The sequence below is a fragment of the Acanthopagrus latus genome, chromosome 21 (genome assembly GCF_904848185.1).
Source record: "Acanthopagrus latus isolate v.2019 chromosome 21, fAcaLat1.1, whole genome shotgun sequence".
Taxonomy (NCBI): domain Eukaryota; kingdom Metazoa; phylum Chordata; class Actinopteri; order Spariformes; family Sparidae; genus Acanthopagrus; species Acanthopagrus latus.
The window spans coordinates 28,260,953-28,278,429 of record NC_051059.1 but is presented as its reverse complement, the minus strand read 5'-3'; the positions used below and the strand labels follow the sequence as shown (position 1 = coordinate 28,278,429).

Here is a 17,477-nt window from a genome sequence, read left to right as displayed (position 1 = left end):
CTATAAATTTGTTAGCGATAACAGATTTTTCAAACAGAAAAAAAATGAAACAGCACAGGAGATAATAAATACTTTTTATTGATCAGTTGAACAGAGGTTGATTGACAGCATGCTGAGCGGAGCTAAGGCACATAAAGCTGTGAGGTCATTGGTCAGGTGGGTTCAGACAAGTTACCTGCTTCCTTTGACACAAGTTATAAAAACACAGCTGAGCAGGTGAGACGCCACGTTACACAGATTAAAAAATATATCAGTCAGTCCAATCAGGAGGCAGCTCACCTGAACAGAACAATACACACTGCTGACAGTTAACCTGACAGGTCACCTGGGGTCAGGAGGTCACAGCAGGAGGAGGCCAAGTTAAGGGTCATGTCCCTTTATCAGCTTTTGGCCTGTTTCTTCTTCTGAACGAGCTCTGCCAACATCTTGTAACGAATCATACACTCCTCCTGGAAGAAAACAACATGAATCAATCAGTGACCCAATCACTTAATGATCAGACAATCACAGACACACTCAGTGCGTTTACATGACACACAAGAAAACCGAATTACTGGGTTAGTCCGACAATGATCGGATTTTTAAGATGCATGTATACACCTTAGTCTGACTAAAATTGGACCGCTTCGGATTTCTCATAGCCAGATTAACACACCTAGATCATTCGATTGATGGTCGCATTACTACGTATACGTTCCATCAGATCGGATCGGATTTTTATGTCCTGCGCAGGCTCAAGATTTTTTTTATCAGGGCCGTGAGCCAGAAGTAGAAGGACGGTAGCGACGGCGTCATTCCTCCGAAATAACTGCAAGCAAGAGCGCATTTGTGCATCTAGTTTGTGTAATTATCATGCACACCATATAAAAAGTGTACAAAGATGTAGCTTCTACTCGCTCTTACACCATCTTTCTCGAATGCCGAGGCAGCTGGTGACGTAAAGAGATCAGCCAGAGGTGTTTCTGTTACCACTAGTTGAAATGGGTACAGCGCCACCTATCGTACCAGGGTATGACATGCTTCGGCCAGTAAACCGATTTTCTCACTGTCATGTATACTTGGACAATTGCAGTTGTCTGATAGCGCAACATAGTCAAACTATGGCTATAATCTGACCAAGCTGTGCATGTAAATGAACTGAGTGTGTGTATGTTGGAGGGCTCAGTGTGACCCGGTGTGTCCTCCACTTCTGGAATATTTATCAATTTATCACTATAAATCCTAGTTTCTTAACAAAATGACACATCTGAAACAAACATTACAAATATATATTTTCTCCTTTCAATGATGCCATGAAATCACCTCTGCACATGTTTCTACTGTCTCTGGTGTCAAACCATCAGAGGAATCGGCTCCTCTCAGCTTCACAGAGCTTTACAGTGACTTTCAGCTCATGTTTGTGTGTTCGGGTTCAGAGCGTCAGCCTCACAGACAGAGTAGTTAAAAGGCTTAGACACACTAAGAGACCGCAGTGGAGCATTCAGCAGCTACAGGGACTTATTCTATCAGGAGCTGCTGGACACCAAAGGCAGAGTCTACAGAGACACAAGACTGGACTGAGATTAGTTCCACTCTAATGTCTCCACTGCATCACCTGGTCTTGATGCGATGGTGTGTCTTTGTATTCAACCTGATGGATTGTTAATCTGTCTCAGTTTTATGTGCTTGTGCTGCTGTTGGAGACTTAGTTAGGATGTTTGCTGGTTTAACAAAGTCAATCAATCAATCAATCAATCAATCAATCAATCAATCAACCAACCAACCAACCAACCAACCAACCAACCAGACAACAGTCCGTTTACCTGTATGGTAAACAAACAGGCAGTCAGGTCTTCAGCCTCACCTTGTTCTTGCCAGGGACCACTTTCGCAATGCGGTCCCAGCGTTCTGTGGTTCCTCTGGGAAACTGTTGCAGAGCGAGTTCCAACAGTTTCTGTTGGTTCTGAGTCCAGATTACAGGGTCCGTCTTCTCCCTATTGTCCTGAGGGTCCACCTCGTCTTCCCCCACCGCCATTGGGTCGAAATCTTTCTGCCGACGGCCTCTGACCTTCAGCTCGCCCACTTCTGCTGCAGACTTCCTGCTTCTCCTCCTGACAGCCACTGCTGCCTCTTCCTCCTCCTCCTGCTCCTCTTCACATGCTCCTCCCCCCCTCTGAGTCACCACACTGTCAGCAACAGGAAGTGACCTCACAGGAGGAAGAGGTGCCTTAAGCTCTGACAGCTTCACCAGACCTGAAACACAGACAACATGGTCAGCATGACCTGATGGAGACAGCAGAACCTGACAGCAGAACCTGACAGTGACCATAGAACCTGACAGCACATGATTAGAATTTACCTGGTGTGTGGATCACATTGTCTTTCATCTGTTTGACTTTAGTCGTCACCTGTAGACGAGAACAGATTCAGTTTTTGATCGCTGAAGGAATCAGATGATGGTTCCATCACCTGCAATTACTCTGATATTAGACACATAAGCAGTTCAAAGTCAGTGACCAGAGTGGAACACTGGTTCTGCCAGTCTGTATAGTGAACTTATCCCCAGTATGATCCAACCAGTTGAAACAGGCTTACATCAGTCACCGATCGTCCCAGTTCATGAGCAATCTTCTCCCAGCGACCAGGAGACCCTCCAGGGAATTTAACCATTAACCTGCTGAGGAGGCTGAGCTCATCCTCCATCCATACTGTAGGCTGAGACATAAACACAGAGAGACACATCATCCAGGAGTCTGTCACATCTGTGGTTCACTTCAGTCTGGTCTGCAGCCAGAGGATATTTAGGACCAGATGTTGTGTCTACAGTAGTATGAACTAATCACGAAATGTAACTGATCAAATAACACCTTCTTCTTTGGAGCTCTGGAGTCCTGCAGCCAGTCATCCATCTGGTCCTCAATCTCCTCGATGGATGTTGTCTGGTCGTAACTCTGGCAGGTCAAATTCTCTGATGATGGTTCATAAACAGGAAACTCCATCTTCGGCTTTTTGACCTTTGGCTTCTTCTCCCCTGAACAGATAGTGGACAGGAAGTTAACCTCACCGGAGGGTTTGGGTGAGGGCGAGAACGGGTGACAGAACTTTGACAGGAAGTTGAGGAAGTGAACAGTACGTTTACAGTCATTTAATGAATTATTAATTCATACAAATAATAACCAGCTGTAGATTAACAGTCCTTACTTGGGGTAAATTCCTGTTCAGCCTCAGCTTCTTCTCTCTGCTGCTGCTTCATCTGCTGGTAGTCCTCATAGTACTGCTTCACCTCCTGAAACACACAGAGACCAGGACTGAGAACAGGACCCAGACCAGGACCCAGACCAGAAACCATGTCTGCACTGCTTCATATTCTACCTGGACAGTCTGTGGCAGGTTTTTGATGGACAGGTAAAGCCAGATGCTCAGCTTCAGAGGGAGGATGTCCTGCCAGTGAGGTCGGTCCTGAACTCTGAAACAACAAACAACCAGTGACAAATGCAAACAAACCAAGGGAACCAGAAGTACAGAGGTGATGTCATAGTGGTACCTGTCAGTCCGGTCCTGGCTGATACACCTGAGATCCTCTGGAGGTCTCGAGATCAGCTTTTTTTTCTTCTCTTTCTTTTTCTTACTCAGCAGCTCATCCTGGAAGCATAAAGGATTGATGATCAGATCTCACTGACTGGCTGAGTATTTGCTGAGTTGTGGTTGGCTGTCTACGTATCTGCTGTGATGTGATTGGCTGTCTCACCAATTGTTTCTCTAGGTATATGGACCAGATGACTGCATAGTGTCCCACAGTGAGAATAAAGAAGAGGAGGAAAGCCAGCTCTGCATTACTCAGCTTCCTCACTCGTCTGTAGTAGAAGACCGGCTGCCGCCAATCAGGAAGCCCATTCACCAGGATGTCATCGTACCTGCAGGACAACAGGAATGTGTTAGTCATATAGCATTCCATCTATAGAGTGCTCAGAGGAACTACAAGTGTGGACTAGTTACAGGTGTCTGAGGACTAGTTAGAGGTCTAATGTCTAGTTACAGATCTCTTAGGGTTGACAGGGGCCACAGAGCTGTTGTCTAGTTGTAGAGGTGTGAAGACTAAATGAAGAGGTGTTTAAACTAGACGCAGAGATGTAGGGACTAGCAGTCCTCTGATTGGTTGAGAGTTGCTGTATGTGAACTCACGTGCGTCGTCTCTCTTCATCCTTCAGGACTTCATAAATGGCAACCAGCTGAAAATGAAAAAACAATACTCTTTGAGAGAATTAAACATTAAATTTGATGGATTTTATGGTTATTAAGAGCAAACATCAGTTGCTCTGTATCTTCCATACAGTAACAGTTTGAGCAGGGCTACAGATGGGTGATGTCAACCTTTGATGACCTGAACAACAGAAGAAACACTTCCAGTAAGACACTAATTGATTCTTCAAAGAACCTTTTGGTTGGCTTTGGTTAAAAGCTTTCCTTCTTCTGTTATATTTCCAGGAGAGTAGATACTCCGCAGTAGGCAGAGCGTCTTTGCACATGTTCAAAAAGTTTAATTGGGATTACACACTATGAGAAATGTAATCATGACTTAAGGACTCACTTGATTCAGCGTCCACGTAAACAGTACAATGACTTTAGGTGGCCTGAAGAAATGTTGTCCATGCAGCCACAGCTACTGATGATGCTCTCCATTACTCTAACTATTTAGATGGTGTATGGAGTTTATTGACAATAGTGCAAGTTTAACTTAGTGCTAATTAACTTATCACTGCCAAATAAACCTATACATGATGATGATGTCATTTATCTCCACTATACAAATTAACCAGCCAGCTGTCAACCAGGACGTGACTGTCCTTGTTGGATTCAGTCTATTACTCTCCCTACCACAAGAGGGAGACACTGCAGGTTTATCACTGGTACACTACTGTGTGTGTGTGTGTGTGTGTGTGTGTGTGTGTGTGTGTGTGTGTGTGTGTGTCTTACTTGTCTGAACTGAGTTTCAGCATTTTCATCTTTGTTCTTGTCAGGATGCAGAGAGAGAGACAGCCGACGATATGCCTTCTTTATTTCTGCTGCTGAGGCATCCTGAGACAGACAGACAGACAGGTCAGAGACAGACAGACAGACCTGAACCTGGGCACAGTTTCGGGTCTTAACAGATTAAATGTCAGTATTAAAAGTTTTGATTCTTCTCTTAAAGTAACTTTAATTAAAAGATGTGAATACGGGGCATCGTTTAGCTCAGTTGGTAGAGCGGATGCCCATGACAAGAAGCTCCGTCCTCGCTGCAGCAGCCCCAGGTACGAGTCTCGTCCTGGGGCCCCTTGCTGCGTGTCTCTCCCCTTCTCTCTCATCCAGTTTCCTGTCATCTCTTAAGCTGTTCTGTCAATAAAGGTTCCCCCGGTTCTTGGTGTGAGTGCATGTACTCAGTTACATTACAACACTGTTAGTTGCTGTAAACCCTAACCCTGTAACCTCACAGATCACCTGCCTGTGTTTCAGTCAGACACACCTGGTGGACTCACCTGTGTGGACTGGCTTGTTATAAAAGATTGTATTACTGTAACAGTGAGTAGTCTTAGCTCTGTGCTAACAGTTGACCCTGGAAGAACGAGCTCCTCTTCACACACATTGTAGACCCCGGGCTAAGCGAGCCGTTAGCCCCGGGGGTCAACAATGTGTGTGAAGAGAGGTTAAGTTCCCCCAGGAGAGCAAACAGCTCTCACAGCCCGGGGGTTCTTCTTACCTGTATCACCTGCAGTTTAACGTAATTCACCACAAACTACATCCTGTTACATTACACGGAACCAGCTGAACACTTGGCCTGAGCTAGCTGTTAGCCTGAGCTAGCTAGTCTCAATTACACATCTGGAAGTGAACCAACTTCACCAGCTGGAACTAACAGGTATCACTACTCTGCTTGAAAAGCTAAATAGCTTAGCCCCGCTATGTGTGCGTGGCGCTCAGCTGTTATTAGCATTAGCAACCGGCTCACGGCTGCTCGGTTACCATGGATACATTAGCAGTTAGCACGAACCTGGTCTAGGGACAGGAACTGGTAGAAGGTCTGTGGGATCTCCTCCACCAAGTCCAGCAGCTCCAGATCCGCGTCCCATGCGGTCAGAGGGGGCAAATAGACAAGCAGGCTCAGGCAGACCAATAAGGACCCGCACGGACCCGCACAGACCCCCATCACCGAGACACCGTTACAAGTCCGACAAAACACCGTTACAGAGCCGTAAGTGCTACAGCCAGCTCAGCGATGACCGACCCGGAAATACTGCCCTTCTCCTTCTTCTTCGACCCGGAAATACTCATAGACAGAATGGCCGTGTCCCAATCTAGGGTCTGCACATTTCAAGGACCCGCCCTTTGCGGTCTCACCGAAAGAGCGTACTTCGGTGCGTCCTGCAAGCCGCGTCAACTGTTGTTAAATGGGACAGTCTACCCTTCGGAGCATTTCCTGGTTGCGTCACCAGATGGTCCCGCCTCTACTCGTACGCCACTATTTATGCAGCCCAGGTCTGTGAAAGTGACAAGAGGAGTAAAGTTCGACTGTCAGACCTGTTCGAGCTGCAGGAATTCCCGATTTCCTTTTTAAATCTCCTCCATGTGGAGGAAGAGGAGAAGCGGCTGGTTTATCTCGGGCTGAGAGGACCGTGGAGAGGTAAACCTGTTATTGATCCCACAGTAATGTTATCAATATTATCAGTATTAGCTAGCCAACAGTTTGGGGTCATTAACATACTGATACATTACGTTAATGCTGACATAAACTGCTGATCGCCATATATGGTCTTATTTTAATTTCAAAGGCATTAATCCTATTTGAAGTGGTTTGGTAGATATGTTTAGTTGTAATGATTTATATTATTATTATTATTATTATTATTATTATTATTATTATTATATCAACAATAATAATAATAACAATAATAGCTATTAATAATAAGAATAATGTCTATTAATATTGTTATTATTATAATCAATCAAGGTTATTATTAATAATAATATTTATTATTATTCCGACACTTAATATTTAAATGTAATATTTTGTAATAATTTTTGTTGTCATTGAAGATTACTCTGAATATTTTGAAAGGACCAAAAGTCAAGGTTTCTGGAGCTGGACGATATCAAGTTGTGGAGAGTCTGTGGGGAATTCCACACATTTTGGACAGTCTCGCATTCATGAAACAGGTGCTCTGTTGTTTCCAGATTCGTTTTGCAAATTTAACAGTTTTCTACCACAAATTTAAATCTTTTTCTCATAAATTCATTTGAGGGATAAACATTGTTTATAGTTTTAAAATGAACTTCTTTGCACTTTGGGGGAATTTGGAATTTTAAGTATTTTGTAGTATTTTAACTATTTGTTCTACCTGGATATAAAGTGTTTACTAAGCACTGCCTCAAAAACTTATTACATTTTTCGTTCACGAGGTCCAGATCATCAATCTTCACTTTGTGTAAATTTGGAGTTGGTATGTTCAAAAAATTATTCTTAATTGATTGGAGAAAGAACTTTGGAACATTCTGTGAGACATTCTTATGGATCTCATTGGAGCAACTCGTGCTATATTTAGCATTAAAATCATTCAGTTCAAGTATGTTTCCATTTCCATCCATTATATGTAAAACAGACCAAATTTGTTTTGTCATCCAGTCTTCCATAAACATCGACCTCCCCTGACTCAGTATCACTCTGTTGGACTGTTGTCTTTATGGACAGTTTGGACATTTCAAAGTCACATACTAATAGAAACTCAATACCTCCAACTTTGTTGAAAACAAGAGAAGGTATCGAGAACCAATCAACATGCTTCATATGTTGTGTTTTGGTGCTGGTCTATGCTGGTTTTTCCAGTAGGAATGGCAGACATCTTAAAGTACCGTAGAGGACATCTGTTGTCTGTTTGTCTCACTGGTAATATCAGTGTAGACAATTATCTGTCCTCATGTCACAACATGTTTGATGATCTCACAGACCATCGTCGTCTACGACCCTACCTCCTAACAGGTACATTATCACAACCACCTTTACGGCCGCCATGTTTGTTGTTGTCAGAAACTCTTGACTCAAGGCTGCCCTCTACTGGACGGATGTAAGGATGGAGAAATGAGAGCAGTTTCATTGAGACGTGCACCTGTTTGCTTCAGGCAGAAACTGGACAGAAGTGAAATCAAACAAACTTGTTTTTGTTTTTATGTTAAACTTTACTATCACAAACTTTGAAAACTAATCACACAAAATCTGTTGTTTCCCTGAGAACACATCCTCACTGACTGGACCTAGAAGGAGTGTCGTCTCTGGTTGGATTGAACGGGTCGATCGCCCTGATGATCCTCTCTGCGATAGTTCTGTTGTTGGCAGCAACGATTCTTCTGGACATCAAGTCCACTTCTCCTCCTGAGCACAGGGAGACACAATGTCTCTAAACTGGGCATGCTCACAGTGTCTGTCTGTCTGTCTGTCTGTCTGTCTGCCTGTCTGAGTTTTTACCCTCCGTGTCCATCAGGACTCCTCCAGCCTCGGAGACAATCAGCGAGCCAGCGGCCACGTCCCAAACATGGATCCCTGTCTCATAATATGCTTCAACGCAACCAGACGCCACCAGACACATGTTGACCGCTGCAGTGCCCGCTCCACGTACACTGACAACATATATACATAGACTGTCATTTTACTGCAGTATCCGTAGAATTACTGCTGTATTAAAGCCACATGTATAGTTGTTACCCGTGTATGGGGATGCAGAGGACGTTCCTCAGGCTGGAGAAGATCTTGTCGACAGCTTCAGGGTCTCTGCTGGAGCCGAACTCGGTGGCGATGATCGACTGTTTGATGTCTGATATAACAGAGGGTCACATGGGTCAAATCCTGCTCTCTGATTGGATCACAGCTTTATGGCACTTCCTGTTTTTTATCAGTCTGGTTCAGATGTATTCAGATTTGAATCACATGTGAACAAAAACACTTCCTGGTTCCATGACTTAATGATGAGTGTTACTGATCACTGACCTGTCTGATGGGAAACCTGCAGCGGCTCTCCATTACAGAAGGCTCCCCTCCCCCGCCTCGCCGTGAACATCTTGTCCTCAAGACAGCTGTAGACGACCCCAAACTCCACCTGGACCGCCACACGGCACACTACAGTACCCTGTGGTACTAATACTGTGTACACTGTAGGACTAATACTGTCATAGTGTGCACTAATACTACTATGCTTTAACACACTATGCTAAAGATTTATCAGAATCAGTATTTTTTTTATCAGATTGATGAAAAACTACTTTTGCCCTGATGCAGTATGTAATCTGTAGAGTAACCAGTAATTAATGCCTTAGCTGACAATGGTCATACTAAAGTCGAGTACAAGTACATCAACATTTAACTTATTGCGGTACTTGAGCAAATGTACTTAGTTACGTTCCATCACTGGTAGTTTTTAGTCCAGAAAGTGGACCATGGTGACCTCACCTGCTTGTTGACGGAGAATCCAATGGAAACAGCCACAAAAGGAAATCTGTCGAAGACAAGCTCTGTGAACCAACTAAACACCCCTCATATCCCCTCCCCTACAGTCCCTCTCTGTTTGTCTGCTCTGGGCGGAAGCTAAATTAAACATGTAGCAGTAAGAAGCTAATGTTAGGCTACAAACAGATGACATCACAGTCACATGACTGAAACGTCACCACCACTAAGAGTCTTACTGCACAATTACTATCCAGGTTTTCTATAAACTGATCAATGAAGTTGTAAAGTCAGAGTTAGAACAGTGTGGAACTAAAGTGGCCTGTAAAGACGGACTAGTGAGTAGATGAGTCTCCGTGTTCACTGTGAGGACGTTTAATGTCCCCGACAACCTCTGTAGCCTCATTCAGACACTTGTTAGAAACCGCTAACTGTTGTTAACACATGAAGAGCTTCAGGATTAAACTGTGGGACATTTAATGATGTTGGAGAAGAAAACGTGTGAATATGTTCATCCTGTGGTGACCACACAGCTTATTGCACATATTTAACTGAAAACACATTGACTTCCAGATGAGGGAACAGGAAGTGATACAATACTAACTTATTTCTATTCCTGTGATGTTATAATCAAACTTAAAAATGTTTCAGATGAAACTGTATTGACACAGTCTGAACCTGAATGTGTTAGTTTGACTGAGTCAGTTGTATTTCATGTTGACAAGAAGTGATGTCAGCTGATGCTTGCATGATGATGTCACTGTGTTTCAGTGAAAAAACATACGCGTGAACAAAGTTGGTCGTCCCGTCAATGGGGTCGATGATCCAGGTGGGGTCATCAGTCAGGACACAAGGTTCACCTGCAGCCACTGACTCCTCCCCTATGAACCTGACACATACATGATACATAATGACTACAGACAGTATTGATCTGGGGATTTGATTGATAATCAATAATCAATAACACACACATTGAGGGAGGAGGAGCTTCTTACCTGTGTGTGGGGAACTTCTCCTTCACTGATTGGATGATGAGTTGCTCAACCCTTTGGTCAGTTTGTGTCACCAGATCAACAGACGAACTCTTTGTCATCACCTTCCTGTCGTCCTGCAGAGCCTGCTGCACCACCTGATCAATACAGTCATCAATACACCTAATCAATAGTCATCAATGTACTGATTGATACAATCTCTCTCCCACAAACACACACACACACACACACACACACACACAGTATGTGACCTGTCCGGCTCTTCGTGCAGCGGCGACAGCATGATCCATGGAGTTCTGCCAGAGGTCAGCCATGTTGGAGGAGCAGCTCCTTATAAGGAGATCAGAATCAGAAATCCTTTAATGTCCCGCAGACGGGGAAATTTGTTTGTTGCAACAGCAGAATATTACAAGAACAGAGCAACAGCAAAATAGACAAAATAATTAAAAAGGAAAGAAAAATAGAATCGACGTATGCACATATTTACATGGTGCAATATAGTATATATAGTGCAAAAATGAGCAACGCATTTTTATATACAGATTTTAAATATAGATAATAAATATGAGTGTTGAAATGAGTTTGTACAGACTTATTGCACAGTGCAGAGTACAGAGTGAGGTCTATATGGAACAGTGCTGGTTGTACAGTCTGGCAGCAGCAGAAAGGAAGGACCTGTGATCCCTCTCCTTCACACACTGAGGGTGTATCAGTCTGTTGAAGGAGCTGCCAGTGCTGTGATAGTGTCCTGCACTGAGTCAAGGGGGCATCCCAGGATGGAGCTGGCCTTCTTGATAAGTTTATCAAGTCTCTTCCTACTGCTGCTGAGATGCTACTGCTCCAGCAGACTACTCCATAGAAAATGGCTGATGCCACCACAGAGTCCTAGAAAGAGGTCAGGAGGTTCCCCTGCACCCCAAAGGACCTGAGCTTCCTCAGCAGATACAGTCTGCTCTGACCTTTCTTGTATGTAGCTGCAGTGTGATCAGTCCAGTCCAGTTTATTGTTCAGGTGAACTCCCAGGTACTTGTAAGATGTCACCATCTAAATGTCTGTTCCCAGGATGTTCACCTGTGCGCAGGGCTGTCTGTGCCATTGGAAATCCACCACCAGCTCTTTGGTCTTCCCAACGTTGAGCTGGAGGTGGTTCTGCTGGCACCAGTCAGATCAGACAGGAGAAGTCAGACTGATCCCTGATCTGTTGGTCAGGGACAGCTCGCTGATTGGACGGACTCACTGATGAACTGATTAAGATTTCTGGCCTATCAAGGTGATCTGCTGTGATCAGACTCCTGACAGGTGAATCAGTAATTCATAGATAATTTGAAGCTATCTATCTATCTATCTATCTATCTATCTATCTATCTATCTATCTATCTATTTAATCAATAATATCAGCACACTCTCATTTCATCCTTTCAGTCAATGTGAATTCAGTCAATTCTGAAGCAGACTTCATTCATCAGTCTCACAGTTTAAGACAAATTCTGGCTTCATGATGATCTTTGATTCAAACAAACACTTGTGACAAAGATATGTTAGGGAGGCAGGATGCCTTACAACAACAGTAATAGTAATACTAATACTGATAGCAATAACAATAAAACGGGACAAACACAAGGAGGTTTCAGCCTTCAGGCTCTGGACTCCAGAGATTACCAGTGACTGTGTGTCTGCAGGTGGAAGCTGTCTGTACCTCTGATCATTAATTGTTTATCAGGGAGAGGTGTTGACTGATGGATTATTCATACGTCGTATTAACCGACAGTACGCGATGACGTGACAGGAAGAGTGTGTCTTTAAAAAAACAGCATCTTAAAACCAGCAGATTATGAACAGAGTCTGGTGTAACAGACGTCAGACACAACCCAAACTGTACAGTCAGAGAATAAACACTTCCTCTCTCTTCTACTGGAACCAACATATCAACAACAAGACAGCACAGTAATCTATTACCTGTACTTAGTGGGACGGTACTCTGCGGCGGCTGCTGCTGCTGCTGAGGGTCACCGGTCTGTAAACTCACTTCCGGGTTTCTTCTTCTTCGAGCAGAGAGATGCTGCCTCCTGCCGGTCAGTCACGAAACTACAACAGTTCACCACCTACAGACTGCAGCCAGAGACGCGCGTGTGTGCGTGTGCATGTGTGTCTATGACTACAGCCCTCTTTAAAACTCCAGGAAATATTAAGACACAATTAAAACATTCATTAAAGAAAACAAAAAACACAAGCAGACAAAAACACATGTTGTGGAACAGATGATATAAATAGTAGATAATCTACCTTCAGGTGGTCAAAATATGTTTCAACAGGCTGGATGTCTTTAAAGCTTTTCTGTTTTCAGGTTCTTTACAGACTGAATCATAAAAAGTCTTCAGTTCAACAGAAAACAAAGATTCATTTAACAATAATAAACTGAAGAAATCTGTCATTATGAAGATATTTATCCAACAGACACGGCAATTTTATCACATCATTAATTTCATTATCATTAGATCCAACACTCAAACATAAGACCAGAACCTCTGTGACAGTGACCACAACCTCATGCGACTCCAATGTTAATAGACATTTGAGTCCATAAGTTAGTAGGAAGACTTGACCTCTTATCTGCAGGAGGAACATAAAGGGGACGCATTGGGTCTGAACTTCATTACAGGGACAGAATCTATGTAAGAGTTTAATATGAACTTCTTTAACTTTACTGGGGACAAGAAATCCATTAGATACAGTCCAGACATCCTGCTGATGTGAGGAAACATCTCTCCAACGCTGACAGGAAGTAAAAACACTCCTGATGTGAACATTATTACAAGAAGATTCCTTGAAATCCACCAAGCCACAGCACAGGAATCCTTCCTGAGAAAGGTTTATACAGAAACAACCTTAAATTACAGAGCGTAATCTATAGGTAACTTTAAGCATTCTGGATGCAAAGAGCGACAGACTTCTAATGCTCTTTGTTGGGTCAATTCTTCGTTGGTAGCTATAATTCTAATTATTATAGATACTTGAATCACTTAGAAGCTCATGAATAAACACAATACCTCAGTCAAACTAATCTCCATGAAATAGGGTCTGATTTCTGTCTATAGCATGTTGATTGTTGTTGACATGCACAAGATACACAAGATACATGAGATGTGTCATTAAAGGATCATTCTGCAGTTTGGTGATTTTTCTCCCCTCTTGACTTTTTAAAAAAAGAAGCATATAGTTGAAACATTGATAGTTAATGAGACATTTAGGTTTTTGACATTCAAATTTGTATTGATTATCTTTAAATTAAACATTCTACACACAGACATAAGAAACAAAGCAGCAAACAAAGCAAACAGAGACAATCTTTAAACATTTCTCATACAAACTTTGTCATGAGCCTTTCATAAATAGAGAGAAATTATCCCTGACGTCAGAAAATGTCTCTGTTTGTATTATTCATTTGAGCCACTCCATTTTCGAAAGAGGCAGCTGTTGTCCTTCTTTAAAACTGCTCCTGGTGCGGTCATGACACGTTTCATTTCCTATAACCCTTGTTGAGTTTGAAAAGGCTGCTCATTGGCTGATGATATTTCATACAGTCCTACTGTTCAACTCTGTACAATCACTCATCTCACCTGTACCGTTGCCCTGACAGCTGTTTCCCTGTCTGTACAGAATAAATGTGTCTATTTGAGATTTTCTTTTAATGAGCCTTGGACACTACTCACTGGTTGGGCTTTTATCTGGGCTTTATTTCTCCACCTGTTTGTCTCACCTGAACCAGACTTGTATGGGTTTAAAAGAGGCTGTGAAAGATTTGTCTTTATTTTTTATCCAAGTGAGAATCATATTGTGTCCAGTGTTTCACTAACTTTGCCATTTCACATGACAAATTATATATTTCCACATTTGGGAGTGCATAGTTTCTTAAAGTGCTGCTTTTCCCATTCTATAAATAGTCTCTTATGATTTGATTATATTGTTGAAATATTATTGGGTATATTTAGTGGTAACATCACTGATATGTATTTAAATTGAAGAGCTATCACCATCTTAGTGGTATTTATTTTGCCCTGTAGGCTGAGATAAATTATTTTCCACCTTTCCAGATTGTTCCTTATATCCTGAAGTAAAGCTTGAATGCTAATTTTGACAATATTCCTTAAATGTCAACCCCGAGTACTTCATGCCCTCTGGACTCCACTTGAACATGTCCTGGAGACAGACACAGCCTCTGACTCTTGACAATTAATTTGGTAACCACAGGTTTCTGAAAATGACTCAATCTTGCTTAAAGCTAGAGGTATAGATTTACCAGGGTCTGAGATAAGTAATAAAATATCATCTGCTTACAAAAATAATTTGTGTTCACAACCTCGACCCTATAATGTGTGTGTGGTGGCTCTAGAAATCAAACTGACGGCAGAGGACTGGGAGGATCTTCTCTCTTGAGCCTCTTGAAACAAGTTGACATCAGACTGCTGGTGTGTTGCTCCTTTTAACATATTAAAAAAGGGGTCAAGGTTAAGCTGTGGGTGTGTCCTCATTACGGCTTGCCAAGATAAAATGCAATAAAGGTCTAACGGTGCCTGATAATGAGCGCTCTTTAGCAAAGAGAACCTGGTCCATGTGTCCAAGACATGCGGCAACACACTCTCCATCCTTGTTGGAAGCACATTTGTAAGAATTTTACATCCACATCGATCAGACTTACGGGTCTAAAGCAACGTGGCTCAAAGGGTTTGTTGTCTCTCTTCAAAACCAGTGTCACTGAAGCCTCATTTAAAGTGTCTGTTCGTTGACTCAATGTAAATGCTTCCTACATACAGCTGTCAGTACAGGCATTGGGATATTCTACTGGTAGCCTTTCCAGTCCTACTGACTTACCTACTTGAGTGATAAAATAGCATTTGTCTTATTGTTCAGTAATTACTTCCTCCATTAGCTTAGACTGGGCTTTAGACTTATGTAGATTTATAAAGTCTGGTAAAAAAATCTTTAAATACATAGTCACCAGTGACTACATCCCCATTCTTATTTGTTATAGCTGGTTTTGTAAAGCTTGAGTCTTTTTGTTTCATCTGCCATGCCTGTGGTTTGGTGTTACCTTCCAGCCTGAACATTGCATTCTCTTCTTTTTTTTGTAGATTTAATTGGAATTTCAGTTCACAGATTGGCTTCAGGGAACAATCAGAATGACGTCTACTTTGAAGTGGGGTTAGCTTTGTCACAGGTCACAGGTGTGTCACAGGTGTGTCACAGGTCACAGGTGTGTCACAGGTGTGTCACAGGTCACAGGTGGGTTACATGTGTCTTACAGGTTACAGGTGTTTTCAGGTTTATTTAAGGTTTTTTAATCATGTCACACAACATGATAACATTTTGCTGAAGCTACACCATCAGACTGGTGTCAGATGACCTACACTCCATTCACGCCTGCAGCTCCACACACACACTTGCAGGGATCCTCGTCATCATGGCGACAGGGGAATGCCTGGATGACCTGAGCGATGCGACTGGCCACAGCGGAGGAGCTGGCGGCAATGACTCTCCTGGACATCATGTCGAACTCTGAGCCTGAAGAGACATGGACCAATAAGAGGAGCACACTCTGCCAGCATGTACACATAGGTGAGTTATAGACCGCTACAGACCATCCGTATCCGTGACAACACCTCCAGCTTCCTGAACAATGAGAGCAGAGGCAGCAATGTCCCAGCAGTGCATCCCGATGTGATAGTAGGCATCGGCTCCACCTGTCGCCACCTGACACATGTCGACCGCTGCCGTCCCCAATGCACGCACGCTGGAAATAATGGCAGTGTTTTAGTAAAACATTTGATTGATTGATTGATTGATTGATTGATTGATTGATTGAGGTTACTGTGAAACATATGGAGGAGATCAGGCGTGTGTGATGGATGGTCTTACCCGTGTACAGGTAGTTGCAGCAGTCTGAAGATGTTGGAGGTCATGGTGGACAAGGCGAGGTCATCACGCTCCGCCCCAATCTCTGTCACCACCACACACTTACTGACGTCTGATTAGAGGACACAGAACATTCAGAACAAATCCAATACCACCTATATGAGTATGTGTGCTGTAACAGGTGTGAGTGATGTCACCTTCCTGCCCGGAAGCGTGCAGTGGCTCTCCGTTCAGGAACGCTCCTCTTCCTCTCTGAGCGTAGAACAGTTTGTCCTCCACACAGCTGTACACAATCCCAAACTCCGTCTGACAACAACAAAAACTACTTGTCAGTCCACTTCCTATCTGATCGCCCCCCAACCTCTGACCTCTGACCCCCGACCCCTGACCCCCGATCTGCAACTGACAGGTAAGTTACCTGCTTGTTGACGGTGAAGGCGATGGAAATGGCCACAAATGGAAACCTGTCAGGAGAGATGAGTCACACATGTGACCACAGTTCTGTGGGTTGTTACTGCAGGTCTATTTAGAAATACATGATATAGATGGACATATATAGATACACGTGTAGGAGGACAATGATGTAAGAGGGTATGTAGATTAAGGAGATGGAGGGGGTATGAGCTGAATCTCTTGGCAGACTTGTTGAGAAACCCCCTAACCCTAACCCCATCAGGATAATAATAATTCGATGAAACCAGTGTTCCTGCTCAGCTATCACAACAGTATAGATAGATTCTCTTTGTCTGACTAGGTGTGACACCACAGGTTGGGAATAGCCATCACTGATGGAGCGGAGCCATCAAAGAGAGGGTCGAGCCTCTGACCTGTGTACGAAGTTAACAGTCCCATCGATGGGGTCGATGATCCAGGTGGGACTGTCAGTCAGCTCCAGACGCTCACCTGCAGCAACAGACTCCTCCCCAATGAACCTGAGGGTCAAAGTTCAAAAGGTTAGCTGTTGACTTCCTCTTGTCAGGCAGATACCAGTCTGTTTCCTGTTCTGCTGTCCAATCACAATCAGGTTAATTTAAAGTGTCATTCCAACATGTGTTGTGGGTATGTGTTCCTACGGTAGAAACCTGTATTGTGGGTATGTGTTCCTACAGTAGAACCTGTGCTGTGGGTAT

At 43.2% G+C, this 17,477-nt stretch overlaps 3 protein-coding genes across 3 annotated transcripts in view; all 3 read right to left on the bottom strand.

Annotated features, from left to right (window-relative positions):
• Positions 1 to 57: 57 nt before the first annotated feature.
• Positions 58 to 6,382, bottom strand: dnajc1 (DnaJ (Hsp40) homolog, subfamily C, member 1). The gene is made up of 12 exons (XM_037084920.1): positions 6,008 to 6,382; positions 4,954 to 5,055; positions 4,162 to 4,208; positions 3,728 to 3,893; positions 3,524 to 3,621; positions 3,352 to 3,445; positions 3,181 to 3,265; positions 2,847 to 3,010; positions 2,575 to 2,694; positions 2,339 to 2,387; positions 1,844 to 2,232; positions 58 to 449 (listed from the first exon to the last, which is right to left on the bottom strand). The coding sequence occupies exons 1-12, from the start codon at positions 6,161 to 6,163 to the stop codon at positions 381 to 383; spliced, it is 1,539 nt and encodes a 512-aa protein (XP_036940815.1). The 5' UTR covers positions 6,164 to 6,382; the 3' UTR covers positions 58 to 380.
• Positions 6,383 to 8,148: 1,766 nt separating this feature from the next.
• Positions 8,149 to 12,475, bottom strand: LOC119011628 (inositol monophosphatase 1-like). Its single transcript, XM_037084924.1, has 9 exons — positions 12,394 to 12,475; positions 10,689 to 10,767; positions 10,441 to 10,574; positions 10,230 to 10,334; positions 9,452 to 9,497; positions 8,993 to 9,101; positions 8,711 to 8,819; positions 8,474 to 8,625; positions 8,149 to 8,380 (listed from the first exon to the last, which is right to left on the bottom strand). The coding sequence occupies exons 2-9, from the start codon at positions 10,749 to 10,751 to the stop codon at positions 8,250 to 8,252; spliced, it is 849 nt and encodes a 282-aa protein (XP_036940819.1). The 5' UTR covers positions 10,752 to 10,767; positions 12,394 to 12,475; the 3' UTR covers positions 8,149 to 8,249.
• Positions 12,476 to 15,740: 3,265 nt separating this feature from the next.
• LOC119011627 (inositol monophosphatase 1-like) overlaps positions 15,741 to 17,477 on the bottom strand; it is a 3,492-nt gene continuing 1,755 nt past the window's right edge. Inside the window, exons 4-9 of the mRNA XM_037084922.1 lie at positions 17,175 to 17,279; positions 16,766 to 16,811; positions 16,545 to 16,653; positions 16,351 to 16,459; positions 16,074 to 16,225; positions 15,741 to 15,996 (exon numbers count right to left, since the gene is read on the bottom strand). Coding sequence (XP_036940817.1) covers positions 15,839 to 15,996; positions 16,074 to 16,225; positions 16,351 to 16,459; positions 16,545 to 16,653; positions 16,766 to 16,811; positions 17,175 to 17,279 — 679 coding nt within the window. The 3' untranslated portion in view covers positions 15,741 to 15,838. The remainder of the gene's footprint in view (positions 15,997 to 16,073; positions 16,226 to 16,350; positions 16,460 to 16,544; positions 16,654 to 16,765; positions 16,812 to 17,174; positions 17,280 to 17,477) is intronic.